The sequence below is a fragment of the Juglans microcarpa x Juglans regia genome, chromosome 1D (assembly GCF_004785595.1).
Source record: "Juglans microcarpa x Juglans regia isolate MS1-56 chromosome 1D, Jm3101_v1.0, whole genome shotgun sequence".
NCBI classification, from domain to species: domain Eukaryota; kingdom Viridiplantae; phylum Streptophyta; class Magnoliopsida; order Fagales; family Juglandaceae; genus Juglans; species Juglans microcarpa x Juglans regia.
The window spans coordinates 14,620,194-14,639,275 of NC_054594.1; the positions used below are offsets into that span (position 1 = coordinate 14,620,194).

At 36.0% G+C, this 19,082-nt stretch overlaps 1 protein-coding gene and 1 long non-coding RNA gene across 2 annotated transcripts; one reads left to right on the top strand and one right to left on the bottom strand.

Annotated features, from left to right (window-relative positions):
* The first annotated feature begins 283 nt into the window (after positions 1-283).
* LOC121240797 (RING-H2 finger protein ATL52-like) lies at positions 284-1,677 on the top strand. Its single transcript, XM_041138329.1, has one exon. The coding sequence runs from the start codon at positions 423-425 to the stop codon at positions 1,527-1,529; it is 1,107 nt and encodes a 368-aa protein (XP_040994263.1). The 5' UTR covers positions 284-422; the 3' UTR covers positions 1,530-1,677.
* A 3,365-nt stretch (positions 1,678-5,042) lies between these two features.
* Positions 5,043-18,850, bottom strand: LOC121250701. Its single transcript, XR_005937838.1, has 3 exons — positions 18,835-18,850; positions 6,609-6,613; positions 5,043-5,177 (listed from the first exon to the last, which is right to left on the bottom strand). It is a non-coding gene; the product is annotated as an uncharacterized LOC121250701 (long non-coding RNA).
* Between the last annotated feature and the right edge of the window lie 232 nt (positions 18,851-19,082).

Genomic DNA, 19,082 nt, shown 5'->3' on the forward strand with positions numbered 1-19,082 from the left:
TAAATCATTGACGTTGTCAACAAACCATTATTTCTCTCATGGAAAAATAGGAGAAAATAAAGAAGGGGAAAGTACAGTAAGGAAAAGTATGTGGGGGCAGAGAGAGAGAGAGAGAGAGAGAGAGTGTGTATAGAAGATAAGAAGACAACAATTTCTCACCTCCTCTACTTTGCTTCCCTTCACATCTAAGCGACTCCTTTTGCTCTTTCTTTTTCTGTGACAACATGACAACTTGCCCACCTCCCCCACCTCACACATGCAATCTCTCTCTCTCTCTCTCTCTCCCTCTCTCTCTCTCCTTCCAAGCGAAAATGAGCTTACATTGAGGAAAGTAATCGTGAACTGCATCAAGATCCACTAGTTATTGCTTAGAAAAAAGAAAAAGGAAAGAAAACTACAGTGATTCAGTTTTAAATCTGGGCATGGGTTCTGTGAATAGCCCAAATCCTTGGTCTCCATTCGAGACTTACAAAGACTGTTCGCAAGGAACTTGTAGCGTATACTGCCCACAGTGGTGCTATATCATTTTCCCTCCACCTCCTTCGGGTCTTGCTGATGATGATCACGATGATCCCTCAATTTTCCAGTTCTCCCCACTCATCGTTGCGGTCATCGGCATCTTAGCAAGCGCCTTTATCTTGGTATGTTACTACACAATCATCTCCAAATACTGTCGTCGAAGAGGCAGTGGTGACACAAGCATGGAACTAAACGACAGTCGGGATCTTGGGAATAATGAATCATTGCAAGCTTCTTCTGCAGGACTGGATGAGTCGATTGTCAAGGCAATCACAGTTTACAGGTACAAGAAAGTTGAGGGGTTAGTTGAAGGCACAGATTGCTCGGTTTGTCTGAGTGAGTTTCAAGAAAATGAGAGCCTAAGGCTGTTGCCAAAGTGTAACCATGCTTTTCATCTCCCTTGCATTGACATTTGGTTGAAATCTCACTCGACTTGTCCTCTATGCCGCTCCAATATTTCCTCCATTAATCCTTTGCCTCCACAAATACCAGATCCTCATGATCCTCCCCAGGAGACTCAACCAGCCAATCGTATATCTGCGCTCCAACACCTGCATGGGAATCACGATACAATTCTAGCGATACAAGATATTATTGTAGAAGGAGATGAACAAGATGAGGCTGTTGTTAGCCTTGTAAGTGACGTCATTCCGAAAACTATTTCAACTCAAGCTCTTGGAGATAGAAACTCTCCTGGAGCAAGAGATAACACTCTTGAAATTAGACAAGATGGGACGTTTCAACCATTCAGGAGGTCTCATTCTATGAATTATTCTTCAGGTCAAGGCCAAGTTTCTGCTGCTCATGACATATTACGCACAAGGGAAGACGATGTTGAATCCTCAAGATCAGGAGTTGATCATGAGGAAAATCGTTGCAATACAATTAATAACAGTAGCAGAGATTCGGGTTTTGACAAGAGTCCTCCGAGAATGAAGAGGTCGATTTCCACAGGGAGATTTATGTTCGCGAGGTATAGCAAAGGAAATAATTCTGCCTTTCCAAATTGATGTATATTTTTTTTTATCGTACAGATGTATAATAGTCTTCACAATTTCTTTGGTCCTGTAACATTAAAAGAGATACCAAAATGAAGCTCCTGCATATAGTTTGATAAAGAAAGTAGACTTGTAGTACTTGATCAGATTCTTGCTCCTTTTTTAAATACAGCGGCGGAACCAATAATTTTTTTTAGGGGGTCCGACTTTTCTATCGTACACATTTTTATTTTAAAAAAAAAATATTCATATATTGCATCAAGGATTACAAAAGATTCTTATCAGCCCAAATAATTTGGGCAATAGAATGAGGTACATAATCTCCCCTGCATACAACTAAATCCTCAACATTCTATGCTAATCTAGCAAGTTTGTGAGCAACTCTATCATCCATGCGATTAACAAAATGACAAGAACAAACATCAAAACAAGACATCAGTCTTCTAACTTCCATAACCAGATTTCCTAGTCTTGAAGATGCATTTGGTTCTTTTTGTAACTCGTCAACCAATATCTTGCAATCTGATTCTAATATCAGATGAGTAATACGGCCTCTTCGAATGCACAACTATAAACCTCTTAGCATTGCCACCAATTCTATTGTTTCTGGATCTTCAATAAAATGTTCCACCTTACTTATTGCAAGTATTTCATCACCCCTCTCATCTCGAAGTATGACCACAATACTAGCTTTCTTATGATCAAAGAATAGAGCCCCATCGACATTAAGTTTGAGAAAACCCATGACTGGTGGAGACCTACAGTTACACCATACCTTGATCTGATGTGTTCCTCTATGCTGTGAGAGAACTTTGTGAGAGTGCTACAGAGAGATAGCATGGTCAACAACCTGTTTAGGAGTAAGTGAAGTAGATTCATGAATCTTTTTATTTCTCCTAAACCAAAAGCTCCATGCTATCAAGAAAAAAAGTTTGTCACTCCTTGTTGGGGTATATGTGGAGACTGGTTTTGGAGCTGAAAAAGTATTTGCTGAAAGTTGGCTCAACAGTTGGCTCGAGCCAAGTTCGCTCAAAGTCGCTCGACAGACCGCTCGAGCAAAGGCAAGTCAGAGAAATTCGCACTAGTCGCGCTCGACACTCCGCTTGAGTGAGACGCAAACCCTAGTGTTCGCTTGACCATCGCCCGACACTCCGCTCGAGCCAATATTCATTTGGTTGTTCGCTCGAGTCGTGCTCAACACTCCGCTCGAGCGAAGTACGCAGATTTTGCCAAATTAAGTTTCCAGCACCACTCACTATATATTCATCATATTAGACTTGTGTTGGACGGCCTCAAGCATATTTAGAGAGAGAACAATTGTCTAGTGAGTGCATATTGTGTGAGAGAGCAAAAAGCCCTACAGAGTGTGAGTTGAGATTGAGTGATTGTAATTTCCTCTGGTTAATAAGATTTCTGCAGCTCCTGTGGACGTAGGCAATTTGCCGAACCACATATATTGTGTGTTGTGTTCTTGATTGTGTTGCTTTTACTTTATTTTCCATCGTTGGTGTGTGTGCTTTGTATAGTATTTCACAACAATTGGTATCAAGAGCCAAGGTTGGATCTGAAGGAGAATGATGGCTGGAGATAAAGTGAACGCACCCGGGATCGAGAAGTTTGACGGCACTGATTTTGGGTACTGGAAGATGCAGATTGAGGATTATCTCTATGGGAAGAGGCTCCATCTTCCACTATTGGGAAAGAAGCCGGAGAGCATGGCTGATGCTGAGTGGACCCTGTTAGATCGACAGGTTCTAGGTCTTGTTCGGCTGACTTTGTCTAGAACAGTGGCACACAATGTCAGTAAGGAGAGAACCACAGTGGATCTCATGGCAACTTTGTCAGGAATGTATGAAAAGCCATCGGCGAACAATAAGGTGCACTTGATGAAGAAATTGTTCAATCTAAAGATGTCTGAAGGTATGTCTGTAGCCCAACACTTGAATGAATTCAATACGATCACAAATCAATTGTCTTCTGTAGAGATTAAGTTTGATGATGAGATTAGAGCATTGATTTTGTTGGCATCGTTGCCAAATAGTTGGGAGGCCATGAGGATGGCTGTGAGCAGTTTAGCCGACAAGTCAAAACTGAACTATGATGACATACGTGACATGGTGCTTGCTGAAGAAGTACGTAGGAGAGACTTTGGTGAGTCCTCGGGTTCAGGATCTGCCCTGATTGTTGACAATAGAGGCAGAGGACATGGCAGGTCAAGCTCCAAGAGTAGGGAAAATAGCAAGATGAGATCTGGGCAGCAGATCACGTGCTGGAGTTGTGGCAAGCCGGGCCACATCAAGAGAAACTGCAGGAATCAAGAAAGTTCTGATGATGATGCTGTGAATGTAGTGGCAGAAAAAATTCATGATGCCTTACTTCTTGCAGTGCACAGTCCGATTGATGATTGGGTGTTGGATTCAGGGTCTTCGTTTCATAGCACTTCACATCGAGAAATTATGCAGAATTATGTTGCTGGTGATTTTGGGAAGATGTATGTGGCTGATAGAGAGGCATTGGATGTAGTGGGTGATGTGCATATCACACTTCCAAATAGGAGCGTGTGGACTTTACAGCAAGTCAGACATGTTCCAAATCTGAAGAAAAATCTGATCTCTGTGGGACAGCTTGATGACAACGATTTTGCAGCAGCGTTCTCTGGAGGAGCTTGGAAGATCACTAAGGGTACGCTGGTCTTAGCGCATGGTAAGAGATCTAATTTTTTGTATTTGACATCAGGATCCAGTGATGTGTAGGGAAATACAAGAGTGCAAAAAGGCAGGCTTGATCGCGCTAAACATGTGAGGAAGTCAAAGGGAATCAGCTTTGTCGTTCCTCATGAAAGCCTGGGAAAGTTGGCTAAGGTTGCCAAGATCAGTTCGAGACCGGATACTCCTATTGTAGTGGGAGTTGTGAGTCGCCCTAAGGGCGATGTATGTGGAAGACTGAAGTCGGGCTTGACTTCAGTGCGTCTTCTAGCTTGAAGACAGGAGCTGTGAGCTACAGAGATGATAGGGCTTGACTGGAAACAGTGGCTGGCACGTGGAGACCCAGTCTCCAAGTGGGAGATTGTTGGGGTATATGTGGAGACTGGTTTTGGAGCTGAAAAAATATTTGCTGAAAGTTGGCTCGACAGTTGGCTCGAGCCAAGTTCGCTCAACGTCGCTCGACAGACCGCTCGAGCAAAGGCAAGTCAGAGAAGTTCGCTCGAGTCGCGCTCGACACTCCGCTTGAGCGAGATGCAAACCCTAGTGTTCGCTTGACCATCGCCCGACACTCCGCTCGAGCCAATGTTCATTTGGTTGTTCGCTCGAGTCGCGCTCGACACTCGGCTCGAGCGAAGTACGTAGATTTTGCCAGATTAGGTTTCCAGTGCCACTCACTATATCTTCAATATTAGACTTGTGTTGGACGGCCTCAAGCATATTTAGAGAGAGAACAATTGTCTAGTGAGTGCATATTGTGTGAGAGAGCAAAAAGCCCTACAGAGTGTGAGTTGAGATTGAGTGATTGTAATCTCCTCTAGTTAATAAGATTTCTACTGCTCCTGTAGACGTAGGCAATTTGCCGAACCACGTATATTGTGTGTTGTGTTCTTGATTGTGTTGCTTTTACTTTATTTGCCATCGTTGGTGTGTGTGCTTTGTATAGTATTTCACAACACTCCTCTGCAGAACATTTATTATGCAAATGTTGTATCAGTTCAATAAAAAAGAGTGGCTTTGGAATATCGAACAGAGCAGGCAAGTAGCACATCCATATTTCAGTTAAATCAGAATAATACACAATATCATGCACCAAATCTTCATTCTGCTGAGTACACAGATTGCACTTTGGATCAATATCCACATGTTTCTGAAGCAGATTTGAACAGGTTAGTAAACAATCTCGACATACTCTCTAGGAAAAGATCTTTATTTTATGTGGTAACTTCATCTTCCTAATGGTTTTCCATAACTTATTAAGGTTACTACTCGTAGAGCTCTCCCCTACTAAATTATCTCTGCTATTTTGAATATGCACTATGAACACTGAATCCACCACTCCTTTCTACTAACTAGATCCACTTATCTTCATAACCCACTAGACATATGATAATCTTTAAAATTTATGTAGTTATCCTTGTATTGAAGAGAGCCCTTACTTTATGAATATCTCACCATCTTGTTTCCAAATTGGTAAGAGAATCCACAATTGCTGGTAATTCATTCTATTGTTCCACAGCATGATCAAGATGCAAATTTCTGTAACCTAGAACCCATGGATTGTAACACCCCGTATTTCAGTGTATTTTTACTGAAGGATTATTTTTTATTGTTCAAAAATTTATCCTCTTATTTTAAAATTGGTTGGATTTTTAGTAAGTTTATTTCTATGATTTTAATTTGGTGAAAATTATTTTTATGTGCTTTCCAAATATTTATTTATTGTTATGCATTTAAATTGCTTTTAATATTTAAATTAATTACTGTGGGATTTAATTATTTCAATTTGACTTTACCATTACGTTTAAATTATTTTATTTAACTTGTGGTTTTAAAATCATCTCCGTTGGATCATTTTTGTGACCCAAGTTATGAGGATTGGACCTCATTTCTTTTCCCTCCATTTTTCTTTCCTTCCTTTTTCTTTTCTTTCTTTTCTTTTTCTTCTTTATTTTCTCCTCCCCGCGCAACTCCCTCTCCCTCCCTCTCTCTCCGTCCGTTCTTCCTCTCCCCCAGCCCGCCGCCGTCGCGCCGCCGTGCGCGACACCGCCCAGCCGACCAGCTCCCCCTCCCTCCGGCGACCTCACCTCCCAAATCTCAGCCCCTACCTCGCCGCCGGTAGCCCACACGCACCCCACGAAGCCGCGGGCCACCTTCACGCCAGCGCCGCCGTGAGCCGGCGGTGGCCTTCACCGCCCAGCCCGCTAGCTTCCCCAGCCGCCGGCGACCTCACCCCACCAACCTCACCTCCATCCGTGCCGCCGTTAACCACCAGTAGCCTTTCGAAGCCGCGACACTCTTTCCGCCGTTGCGCCGCCGTCGCACCGCCATTGGCCACCATCTTCCTACCACTTCATCCCCGACCTCTTGGCAACCCATTGGACCCAACCCCACCTCCGATCCGTCACCGGTGAAGCTCCACCAACTATATTTTCGATTTGGGCATTTTGGTCTTCTACCGCCCATTTCGCCGCCACCCACGGCAAACCACCGCCACCATTGGCTTCACCGACCTCTCTAGGCCCTACCCTACCATTTTTGGGTCTTCGTTTGTCCTCGTTGAAAAGTGGGTATCTGTGACCCACGGCCACAGTGTATTTTACACTGTGGTGTTGATCAGAAATCACCACTTGCAACTTCGAGATCCTCCGGAAATTATTATATTGCACTGTAAGTATTTTCCTTAAAGAACTTTCGTGATTTAAATATATTTTTGCACTAACACATATTATCTGTGAATTGGTTTGTTTTGCCGGACTGAGTCCGAGGAGTTTCGGGGGTCGGATGGATTGTGGACGGAGTTGTGTGTTTGTTTGCATTGTGAATTGTGGTTGTTGGTTATGACTTGTTCATGTACATCGCATATTGCATGCGTGATCATGTTTATAAAGAAAACTGGGTTTTCGCATGATTGCATACATGTTCATGTGTTTATTGGAATTGGATTTTCATTGTGTGTAAAGGAACTGTAGGGATGGTGGTAAGCAGGGATGGTGGTAGAGTCCCGCCTGTGATTCCCGCCTACGGTGCACGCGATAGGGATGGTGGTAAGCAGGGATGGTGGTTGTGTCCCGCCTGCGGTGCACGCGGTAGGGATGGTGGTAAGCAGGGACGGTGGTAGAGTCCCGCCTGCGATTCCCGCCTATAGTGTCCGATAAATGGATTGTTTGTGTGAATCATTTTATGGGAAAATGTTTTACGGATATTTTGGGCCAAAATGGGATTTTTGGCGTGTGTTGGAAATAATCATTTTTCTGGAAAAAAATGATATTTTATGGCTAAATGTATTTTGCTATATTGTTGGTTGCATTAATGTATTTTTTATCCCGAGAGTTGTTTGGTTTATACTTACCTGTGGTACCATTTTATGGTATCGCAGATTTTGATGCAGATGATGATGACGAGCCTTAGCTTGGCTCCCTTGGAGGAGTGATCTGGGATTGCTCCTGTTTAGTGAGTTATGTTTTTATCAATTTATGTATTTACCTCTTGTATTATATTTGGGATGACTGTATATTTTTTAAAGATAAATTGTGTTGAATATTTGTATTTAAATTTCTGGTACTTAGTTGACTTATTTATATTATCCGCTACGACTTTTATTGTGCACCTTTGCATGTTGCACACACACTTGAGCACATTTCGTTGGGATGCGTGACCGTGTTGTCACCATCCTGACGTCACGATTCCCTTGTCTTTTGTACGTGGGAGTCGGGGCGTCACATGGATCATGCTAAATATTAATAGTCGTCCCATCCCCTACTCTTTTTTGACAACCCTGTTTGAGATAAGCTCTTGCTTCCCATATCCCTCTCCAAGTATTTGAAAGACTATAGCCTAATTTAGACTTAAAAGAATATGTTTTTGAAACCTTGTACAACAGAGATTCTTTTTCTTGAACAAGTCTCCACCCTTGTTTAGCAAGAAGGGCCATTTTAAAAAGTTTTAGATCTTTAAAATCCAGCTCCCTTTAAACTTAGAGCAACACATCTTCCAACTAATCCAGTGAATCTTCTTATTACTCTCATTTCAAAATTGAGCCATCAAAATTTTCAACTCTTTACATAAACAATCAGGTAGTCTGAAACAACTCATAGCATATGTAGGAATCGCTAGGGCCACTAATTTAAGCAAAACCTCATTTCCTCTTTGTGATAATTGTTTTTCCTTCCAACTTTATAGTTTTCTCCAAACTCTAGCCTTAATTTCAGAAAAAAGCAAAAGACTTTTTCTTTCCTACCATTGGAGACAATCCGAAATACTTCTCATATTGTTGTACAGTGCTACCTCCCCACAAGTTCCTTAACTCATCCTGCACATCTTCACCCACAGTATTGAAAACCATACTACTGCACAACTCATACCTTTTTAACAAAGTTTGAATCTCAAGGTTTGTGCTCAAATCAGCTTTGCAAAAGATGACACTATCATCAGCAAACAACAAATGGTTTAAAACAAGAGCGCCTCTACAAATTCTTATGCCAAGTAGGCAGGTACCACTGATTCAACGGTTGCTTGTTTTAATAGAAATGTGTTCTACCATACACATTTATGTAAAATAAAAAAGAGATTAAAAATCATAAAACATAACTATAAGTAAAATTAGATTTCAATATTTGCTACATATATATAGAAATAAAATAATAAAAACACAACTTAATATATATTTTAGATTTCTGATGATAATGTTTTATGGAATAATATTCATCCATTATTATTTTTGTAATGAAATATTTAGAATTTATTTTGTTTGTAAAAACTATCAAGTAATCTTTTAAAATGTTATCTTTCGTTATACAATGTAAGCTAGTTTATCAAATTTTGTATAAAATTTAGATGTTTTCATGTCACATTAAGCATACAATGTTATAATTGAGACCTTAAATAAATGTTTTCTTACTCAATATTGAAATCTAAAGAATAAAGCTTTTCAACTATTTTTCATATAGACCATCAATTTTAAATGATTTTTTTTGTATCTTCACTTTAGATTCCATATTAAGAAGCCTAATATTGTTTAACAAAAATCTTTAGGATCCATATTAATAAGTTTCTTATTTCTCTTAAACTTAGCTCTAATTTAATTTTGATGAGGACACATCTCTAAAAATAGATAGTATATAGAAATTATACATAAAAACTTTGGGACTATAGGAAAAAAAAAATTAGAGAGAAACGTTTCTAAGTATATTAAAATTCTAGAAAATTTTCAAGAGCATATGAGGATTATAAATTTTTTGGAGGCCATTTTTTATATTTATAAAAATAAAAATAAAAATTAGGGAATATTTAAAAAAGATATATCTAATTTGTGCCGGTTCTTTTTATTTTATATTTTTTTATTCATTGTTTTAAAAGGCGTAGCTTTCTAATTTGGCTAGAGTAATGATACACTTATAACTACTTTATAATTAGTTTACAATTCATTTTAAATCAACCAATATAATTGTGATACTTCATTAAAAGATAATTTCAATTTTACTTAACTACCATTCATTTTAAGTAGAGTAGTAAACTAGTTGTAGACTAATTGTAAGCTTATCATTTTCTGTTTGGCTATTGGATGAGGCTTATTCTGCCAAGGGGGTGTCTTAGGATTCCCACTCTCAGGCTACCCATAAGAATAAGATTGTGTTTGGATAATGAGGTATTTTTAGATATTCTGTAAATAGCAGTGAAAAAATAATAAAAAAGTAATGATAGAATATTAAATAGTAATGAAAAGTAGATAAAAAATAATAATAAAATAATTAATAGCAATAAGGATCCATTCTGAAAATACTTAAAAATAATACCTGAGAATACCTCACTACTAAAATTGAGCCTAAATTTACACTCATCGAGGATGCATTTTGAGGATGGGTGTTCGATGTAATTTTTTTTTATTTAGTGATTAAAAAAAAATTTTTTAAATAATATTATGAATTAAAAAAAAAAGGAGAGAATTTAAGGATACGAAAAAACTAAATTAAAAAACTAAAAAAGCAATATTATCGATAGCCATCCTCGTGCTACACCCCCAGTAGGTGCAGCACGGCTCTACCCATAATAATTGCCCAAGCCTCCAATGATGGACTAGTTTCACCCGAAATTGACTCGTAAAAAGGTCCACGGCTCAAGTTAATCTATTATGAATAATGATAGCCTTCCTGTTAGTTTGACAAACAGTTTACAATTTAGATAATAAAATAATTAATAAAATAATAAAAAATGATGTAAAATATATTTTATAATTTTATAAAATAATTTTATTATCTAAATTGTAAATTGATCGCTAACCAGTTGTGACTGGAAGGGTATCATTTTTCCGTCTATTATATAGAAATGCTAAATTTATCGAAAGTTGGGTTTCAAAAGTGTGTTTCAAAATTTTTTTTTTTTACTTAATAATTATGGAAATGCTTTTTAATTATATTAAAAATAATTTATTTTTTTAAAATATTTATGATGATTAAAAAAAATAAAATAAAAAATGTATTATTCGGAACATTTCTTCGACAGATTTCTTTGATTGCAGTAAAAGGACTCCTATTATATATGTGGTTGTCCCGATCTCGTGTCCGATCAACGATATCAACAAGGTAGGACGTGTACGAGTCAAGATTAAAAAAAAAAAAAAAAAAAAAAAAAAAAAAAAAGAAAAAGAAAAAAACGTTTCAAGACAATCAGGGTCATCACTTACTTGCCGTCTAAAACTTAGACCGAATTGAAATAAGTGATTCCATTTGAAACTTATACTGAATTGATATATTTCAGATTAATTTTAAATTGAATCTAATATTTAAATATTCAATTATCAAATCAACTTATATCAATTTAAAATCTCTTTATATGTAGGATCTATAATCTTTTTCAACTCAACACATCTTTAAACCTGAGACCCACAACTTTTTTTAACATTCTATAAATATATCTAAATTTATTATAACATGCAAATACGTCTAAATTCACTTTAGGTGAGCCTTACAAAACTCACTTCATCATCTTCACTCACTACTATTAATAAAAAATTTGATTCATCTCAACTTAACTTAACATCCAAACGGGACCTTAATTATCAAAGAGTAGCTCTACAGCCACACATAAGGGTCCTAACGGAGAATTGACAAGGCAATTTTTTTTTCATGTATTTTTTTAATACTTTTAAATATTTTAAAAAAATTTACAATATCATTTAAAAATACTTCGTTAATCACTAAGTAAGAAAAAAAACTATTGTCGAGAGCCCAATGTTTGGGTTTAACATTTCTCTTATCAAAACTAGGAATGTAAAAAAGGCGGTAACGATCATCTTACACCTTCTCTACTACTTCTTTACTATTCAATTATTGTTTTTTTTCTCTTTTTGCTATTTGAATAAAAATCCCAAAACATTGGATAACATTTAATTAAATGACATGATTACGTTGATTGATTGACTTTATTTTCTTTTAAATTATGCAAAAATTTTATTTCTTTAGATTTTCAATCTAGATTCAAAGAGCAAAAGGAAAAAAATAACCGAATAGTAAAATATTAGTAAATGAAATGTAAGGATAGCATTATCGATAAAAAAATATCGGTAAACTAGTCAAGCATTATCGAAAATGTTTGGCCTAGTTCATAATCGGTTCATTTCAGAACCGATTCTTAATAATCAAAATCAGTTAGAAACTGATCCGGTACTTATTTTCATATTTTGAAAACAGGATTGAATCGAACTAGATCGATATATATATATATATATTTAGTTTTTTATATTATATATATAATTGTTTTTATATTATATTATATATATATTATATGTTAGATTTATAATTAATAAAATATAAAATTTTAATATTATTATTTATATCTATTAATCTTATAACATAAAATTAATCATATAATTTTTAATATGAAATTTTAATCTATATAAACTTACTTTCGAGAGAGAGAGATATATATATATATATATTATATTAAAGATAAATACATAACTAAAAAAAAAACATAGATATTCTCAGTAGGCCTGCTGGTGAGTGTTGAGTGTATTGGATCGGCCCTGTCTCAAAAATTAACCTATCACTCAGGAAAGTCCTATGTGGCCGGCGGCCGACCGCCATCATCCAAGCCTGGACAGGTAGGATTATGAATAAAATGTATTTAGGTGGGCGGCGGATGGGCCCGCTGATAATAACCTGCCCACTTGGTTTCCCTACATACATACACAAACATATATATATATATATGAAAATTTTTATTTATTATCTTCACATTTTATACACCATATTTTTTTTAATTTTTTTTTCTTACGAAATATGTGATATATGAATGATGAATTGAAAATTTTAATAAATTTAAAAAAAATAAAATAAAATAAAAACAAATTTTTAAAAATTGTTAAAAATAAAAATGTGATTTGTAATATATAAGAATGATGAATAGTGAAGCTTATAAAACCTTCCTTCTAATGAAGACCGATACCACGTTGCCTCCAACAAGGGCATTGCGTTGTCCCTAACGAAATGACCCAAGATCATAGTGGTGGGTCTCATCATCATGTTGAAGAAACTCAGGTTGAAGTCATAGGTCTCATCATCTCCAAGAAGGGACCCACAACTAATGCCATGTGTCGTGATGCCTCCAACTAAATGAGCCACGACCGTGACGGTGGATTTCCAAAATCTAGATCTTATTTATTTAAAATTGAATTATATTATTTATTGTATATTCTATTAATATAATTGATCAAACAAATTATTTTATATTAAAATATAACGTAACCAATCATAAAATATGTAAATAATATGTACAAATAACTGTATATAATTTTTTTTTTGTTTAAAATTAGAAGAATAAGCAAGAAAAATATTTCAGAACCCAAAAAATGCTCAAATTAGTTAAAAAAAAATCAAGGAACACGTTGTCAATGTGAATAACGACTCTCCAAAAAGAAGAGAAAAACAAAACAAATTCTTATTAGTACGTGTCATTATTAGTTGATTCATCTGTTGATCAAATGTTGACTTTGATACGCAGATTGGCCGAATTTCATTTTCGTTTCGGAAAAGAAATCCATCTGCCTTGCTACCTAATTTGGCTGTTGGTTGAGGTTGATATCCTGCCAAACGGGTGTCTGAGGATTTCCATCGTTCAGGTTTTTTCCATAATAATGGCCCCATCGAGCTTCTAACGATGAAAGAAAAATATTTTAGATACAAAAAAATTATATAAAAATAAATTTATAAATTGACGTAATTTGATATGTGATATATCAGATTGTAAAATTATTTTTATTATAAAATAGATCTAACGAATCTTATAAAATTAAATTAGTTTGTGAGTTTATTTTATATAATTTTTTTAATGTATGTAATAATCCTCAAGATGAAATGGTTCCTTGAGATTGATAAGAATGAAGAAATAGGATCTGGAATTACTTCGTGTATTTTATCAAACAGTGAAAACAATATACAGTAAAAGTAAGTAACACACTAACTAAGGTGCACGTGCATACAGGTGATTAAAATAAACTTTAATACACTAATAATGTATGTAATAATCCTCAAGATGAAATGGTTCCCTGAGATTGACTTATTAAAGGTCCACGGTTCATTGATCTGTTTATTATGTGGTCCCGATCGCATGACCGATCAACATAAGGCAGCACATGTACGAGGCGAGAGAAACAGCCTCATGACCACTGACGTGTCTCAAAATCCATAAAAATGGAGGGGACACAAATAGGTTCACCTTCCCTTCCAAACTCACCAAAATGGATACAAATATACCTAAACAAAGAAAAAAGCTATCTTCTCAACACGCCATCAATCTCAAAACGTCATGTGCTGGTGAATGAAAGAGAAATCGAAAATAAATCTTAAAAAGAGTTGTGCCATTCACGAGAGCTTAGTGCGTAATACACTACTTATTAAGTTTAATATATCAAGAAACAAATGTAATGACTAGAAAAAAATAATAAAAAGAAATAAGAAATAGACGAAATTAAGTGAAACGATTTCAAATAGTAAGAAAATGGCATTGAAATAGTCTTAATTTAAATATTAAGAGTGTTGGGATAAACGGGTTATCAAAGACTAATTTGAAGTATAATAGCGAAAGCAAATAAAAGAAATAACAACAATCACACAAATAGCACCAAGATTTATGTGGTTCGACTTAGAACAATAGCCTACATACACTGGTAGAGTCGATCTTCAAAGAAACTCACTATCAAAGATGGAGTATAAAAGAGGTATAACAAATTACTCCTTAATCTCGAAATCCCAATACACCCAAATGAGCTCTCAAGCTCACAATTAGAACTCATAATGAGCTCTCTCTTCTTGGCGTTCTCTCTGAGTTCTAGTCGCTTAAACAAACTCAAAAAAGGCAATAATACATGAAAAAAAAAACATATATTTATACTAAACGATGGGGAACCCTAATTTCAAAACATTCATGTGAGCGCGAGGTATCGAACGAATAATCTGTTTGGCGTTCACTCGAGCGGACTGTCAAACGAGTGTCGAGTGAACTCATGAGTTGGCACCTCACTCGAGTGGACTGTCAAGCCAAGGTCCACCCACAGTCGAGCCAAGGTCGAGCAAAAGTCAAGTCAAGCTTTTGGAATGGCATTTCAACAGGAAATCAAGCCAAACTCAACAAATCTCCACCTTGGCTTGAATTTCGTCAAGCCTAAACAAAAAATGAATTCCACCAAATTGAATTTCACTATTCGGCAACAAAAAAAATCAAAGATGCCCACCAAAGATCGAAAAATAAAACTCCTCCACAAATCCCAAACCGGGACACAACGTCTATCCTTGAAGAACTCAATTTCAACCCAAAAGTCTTCAACACCATAGACAACTTGACCAAATCACAAGCTTGATGATAATGAAGAATCTCAATCACTTCACACAAAAGCAAACGCACCACTATACAGACTGCTTACTTGAACAACGGCTCTTGAATACAAACGAAAGCTAACAACAAATATTCTCTACTAAAGTAAGAATACAACAAAGTCTGCATGAGCATATCTCAAAGGTGGCCAAACTGCCTCCTCTATCTACCAGATGAAACTGTAGACTTGCTCTCATTGTGCGCCAATGCCAAAATCAAAATCAAGCTACTTTCCAATAGTATGATCTAGAGTATCAATTGCACTATATTTTGAAGCTCTTCTAGTAACTCTACCTTCTTGCTATAATCCTGCTCTCATTTTCTGTGAAAACAACAATTGCAAATCTGTGAAAGGAGAAAGATTTACCCAATAGCAAGCTTTGTTGACCGTTTCACCCAAATTTGTAGACAAGCCTGGCAAACCCAAAAGCATACTACGGGCTCTTCTCAAGAGACCGATTCATCCGTTCAGCTATCCCATTTATGTGGAGTGGACCCAATTGTACAATCTAAAAGAAGGCTCCACCTTCTTGTATGTAGATCACTAGCCTTCTCAAGTGTTTGAACACATCAAACACATCACAAAACAAAGAGTTGAAAAGTAAATAAACCCAAACTTTTTCTCAAATGGTAATAAAAAATATGAGTACAAACAGAGCACCACCTTACACAAAATGTACTTAAAATTAGGAAAAAAAGGTAAACCGTAGTACACCTGATTCTGCATTGCTTCACAAGAATACAATGCCAACAAAAAATCAAGCTTTCCTGTCTTCTAATCACACAAAGCAAAATTGCCTACTAAAAAATGACCACACTTGTTCACCCGTATGACCTAGTCACATGTGTCATAAACGAGTAATACCTGAATCTGGAATGCCTGAAGATATAGCTCCACCAATCACTGTATTTTCCTGAAGAAAACAAAGATCATTTGTCTTCTTCCCTGTCATTACCACCGAATAGCCCTTGTAGACTCAAATAACTTCACCTGCAACTAAATACTGATAACAAAGGAATCAAGAATGCCCAAAGATATACCATTTTTCTTCAAAGACGGAATATGCCGAATGTTAGATTAAGTTCTAGCAATTCCATTATACATCTTAATCTCAACTGAATCAATCCCAACAATATCACAGGCCATATCATTCCCAACCAAAACGAAATCACCGTTGACTGATTCATAGGTAGTGAACCAATCTATCCTGGAACACATATGAAACGTACAAGCTGGGTCCATGACCCACTTGTCACCAAAATGACCATTAGAGCCACTGACTGCTAGGACAGTATCAGAGTTGTTAGACTGTTCTTCAACGCTAATAACATTGGAGGAGCTTTTATCTTCCACCTTGTTCTTCAATCTGGGACACTCATTCTAGTAATGACCAAACATAATACAGTAGTGATATTTAACATTTTTCTTGTTAAATTTAGAACTATCATTGGAATTACCCCTACACTTTTCCAAACTTCTTTTTCCAGATCTACCACCAAAAGAACATTTCACAAACAAGCCATCGGCATGATTATCTGTGCCTTGTACACCCAATTTTGTTCTTAACTCCTTAGAATTCAAAGCAGATTTTACATCTACCAAAGAGATAGTATCTCTACCATACATCATTGAGTTCACAAAATTATTAAATGAAACCGAAAATGAACACAACACAATTAAGGCTTGATTTTCATCATCAAGCTTAATATCAATATTCTTCAGATCCATAATAATTTTACTAAATTTATCTAGATGATTGGAAATAAGAGTTTCCCTTGTCTTGAGAGTGTATAATCGTTGCTTTAAATACAAACGGTTGCTGAGTGACTTCTTCATATACAAGCTCTCAAGTTTCGTCCAATGACTAGCAATGGTCTCCTCATCAGCAGCCTACCTCAAAACTCCATTTGTTAGTGACAATAGGATAGCACTATGTGCTTTCTCATCTTCTTCTCTTGACGGTGCAGTAGAATCATCAGTCAAATTCTCATCCAATACCTTTGACAAACCTTGTTATCGTAGTAAAGCCTTCATCTTGATGCGCCACAAACTGAAATTGTTCTGACTGTCGAATTTCTCCACTTCAAACTTTGATATAGCCATCAATCAAGACCTCGCACAGAGCCTGGCACTCTGATACCAGTTTATTAGGATAAACCAGTTATCAAATACTAATTTGAAGTATAACAACGGAAGTAAAAAGAAAAAAACAAATAACGATAATCACACAAATAACACCAAAATTTACGTGTTTTGGCTTAGAACAATAGCCTACATCCACTGGCAGATTCGATCTTCAAAGGAATTCACTATCAAAGATGGAATACAAGAGAGGTATAACAAATCACTCATTAATCTCGAAGCTCCAATACACCTAAATGAGCTCTCAAACTCACAAGAATGTCTCTTTCTTGTTGGTGTTCTCTCTAACTTATGGCTGCTCTAACAAACCCAAAAATGTAATAATACATGAAAAACAACATGTATTTATACTAAACGACGTGGAACCCTAATTTCAAAATATTCGCTTGAGCGAGGTGTCGAGTGAGTATCGAGCGAACAATCTATCTGGAGTTTGCTCGAGCGGACTGTCGAGTGAGTGTCGAGTTAAAACACGGGTAGGCATCTTGCTCGAGCATACTGTCAAGTGAAGTGTCAAGCCAAGCCTCTGGAATGGCATTTTCAACAGGAAATCAAGCCAAACTTAACAAAGAGTTTATTAAACATAAAAATAAAATAAAAAAATAAAATTAATTAATCAATCCAGAGAATCTCTATATTCGGTCAACCGACTCGAAGACATCACACAAGATCAACCTGGGGAATCTCTCAACCCATTTTCAAGTGAGACCAATACGAAAATGTTCCACCCTGATCATCACGGGGACTTTATGTTGGCTGATATTTTGTGATTTTTGTGATCTTTAACTTGTTTGCTCAAGCATGCTATTTCTTAGGATTGATTTATGAACATGTCATAAAGTGTATGTTTTTTAACTTTTTGAGTTCTTAGAGTTGATTTGAAGAAGGATAGACCAAGAATTCATCAAGGGTTGTTCTTTGTTGTCAAAAGACTTGATGTTTTGGCATGAAGAAAATTGTGATTTTTTTGTAAGTGTATGTTTTATAGTATTAACATAATTTTAAAACATAGGATGTGATCTTTAGATGTTGCATAAATCGGTTTGAGTAAGCAGTTTGAAGTTGGATAGAATTGCAAGAAAATCAAGGGTTTTAGCCTTAGTATGTTTCAGCCTAAGCCTAGTTCTTATAGTAGTGATGTGTTTTAAATTTTTTAATTATATATTTAGATTTAGGATAAAATTTAAATGATGAATGTAAATTTTGGTGAATTTTAGAGTTAGGATTAAAAATTCTAAAATTAGGGGTAAAATGATCATTTCTCACATATAGAAGAGTAAAATGATAATTTTGCATGAGTCATTGATTTTATATTTCTAAGTATGTTAATGAGGAGTTTCTAACATTTAGAAATATCTCCTTAAAGTTTTCGTTATTTCGCCCTTTATTACGTCACACTACAATCACTGTAAGTTAGCCTCCAACTTACTTTCAGGGTATCTATGTGTATGGTGGTAAAAAACCATCATTTATGTTGGTTAGATTTTATATATACATGCTAAGTTATGTTATATCATGTTTTATTTTCAAATACAAAATTATTTGTTACATGTTATATTACGTCATGCCATGTTTTATTTTCAAGTACGAAATTATCTGTTACATGTCATATTACAACATGTCATGTCAGGTCATGTTGTTAGTCATGCCTACACGTTATGTTGTGCCATGTCAACAATCATTTCATTTCACACTTCTTCATGTCACAAGTATGGAGTTCGTAATGAAAAATAGTATATTTTAGTCTATTGAGTCTTCTATGTTTATCATGACCCCTAGTGTTAGGATGGAGTAATATCCTAGTAGAACTCCATTGTTCAGGCTGGAGTGTTTAAATTGGTGTAAAATTTC

Excerpts from the sequence above, each read along its gene's own strand:
- LOC121240797 (XM_041138329.1), top strand. The coding sequence starts at position 423 with ATGGGTTCTGTGAATAGCCCAAATCCTTGGTCTCCATTCGAGACTTAC.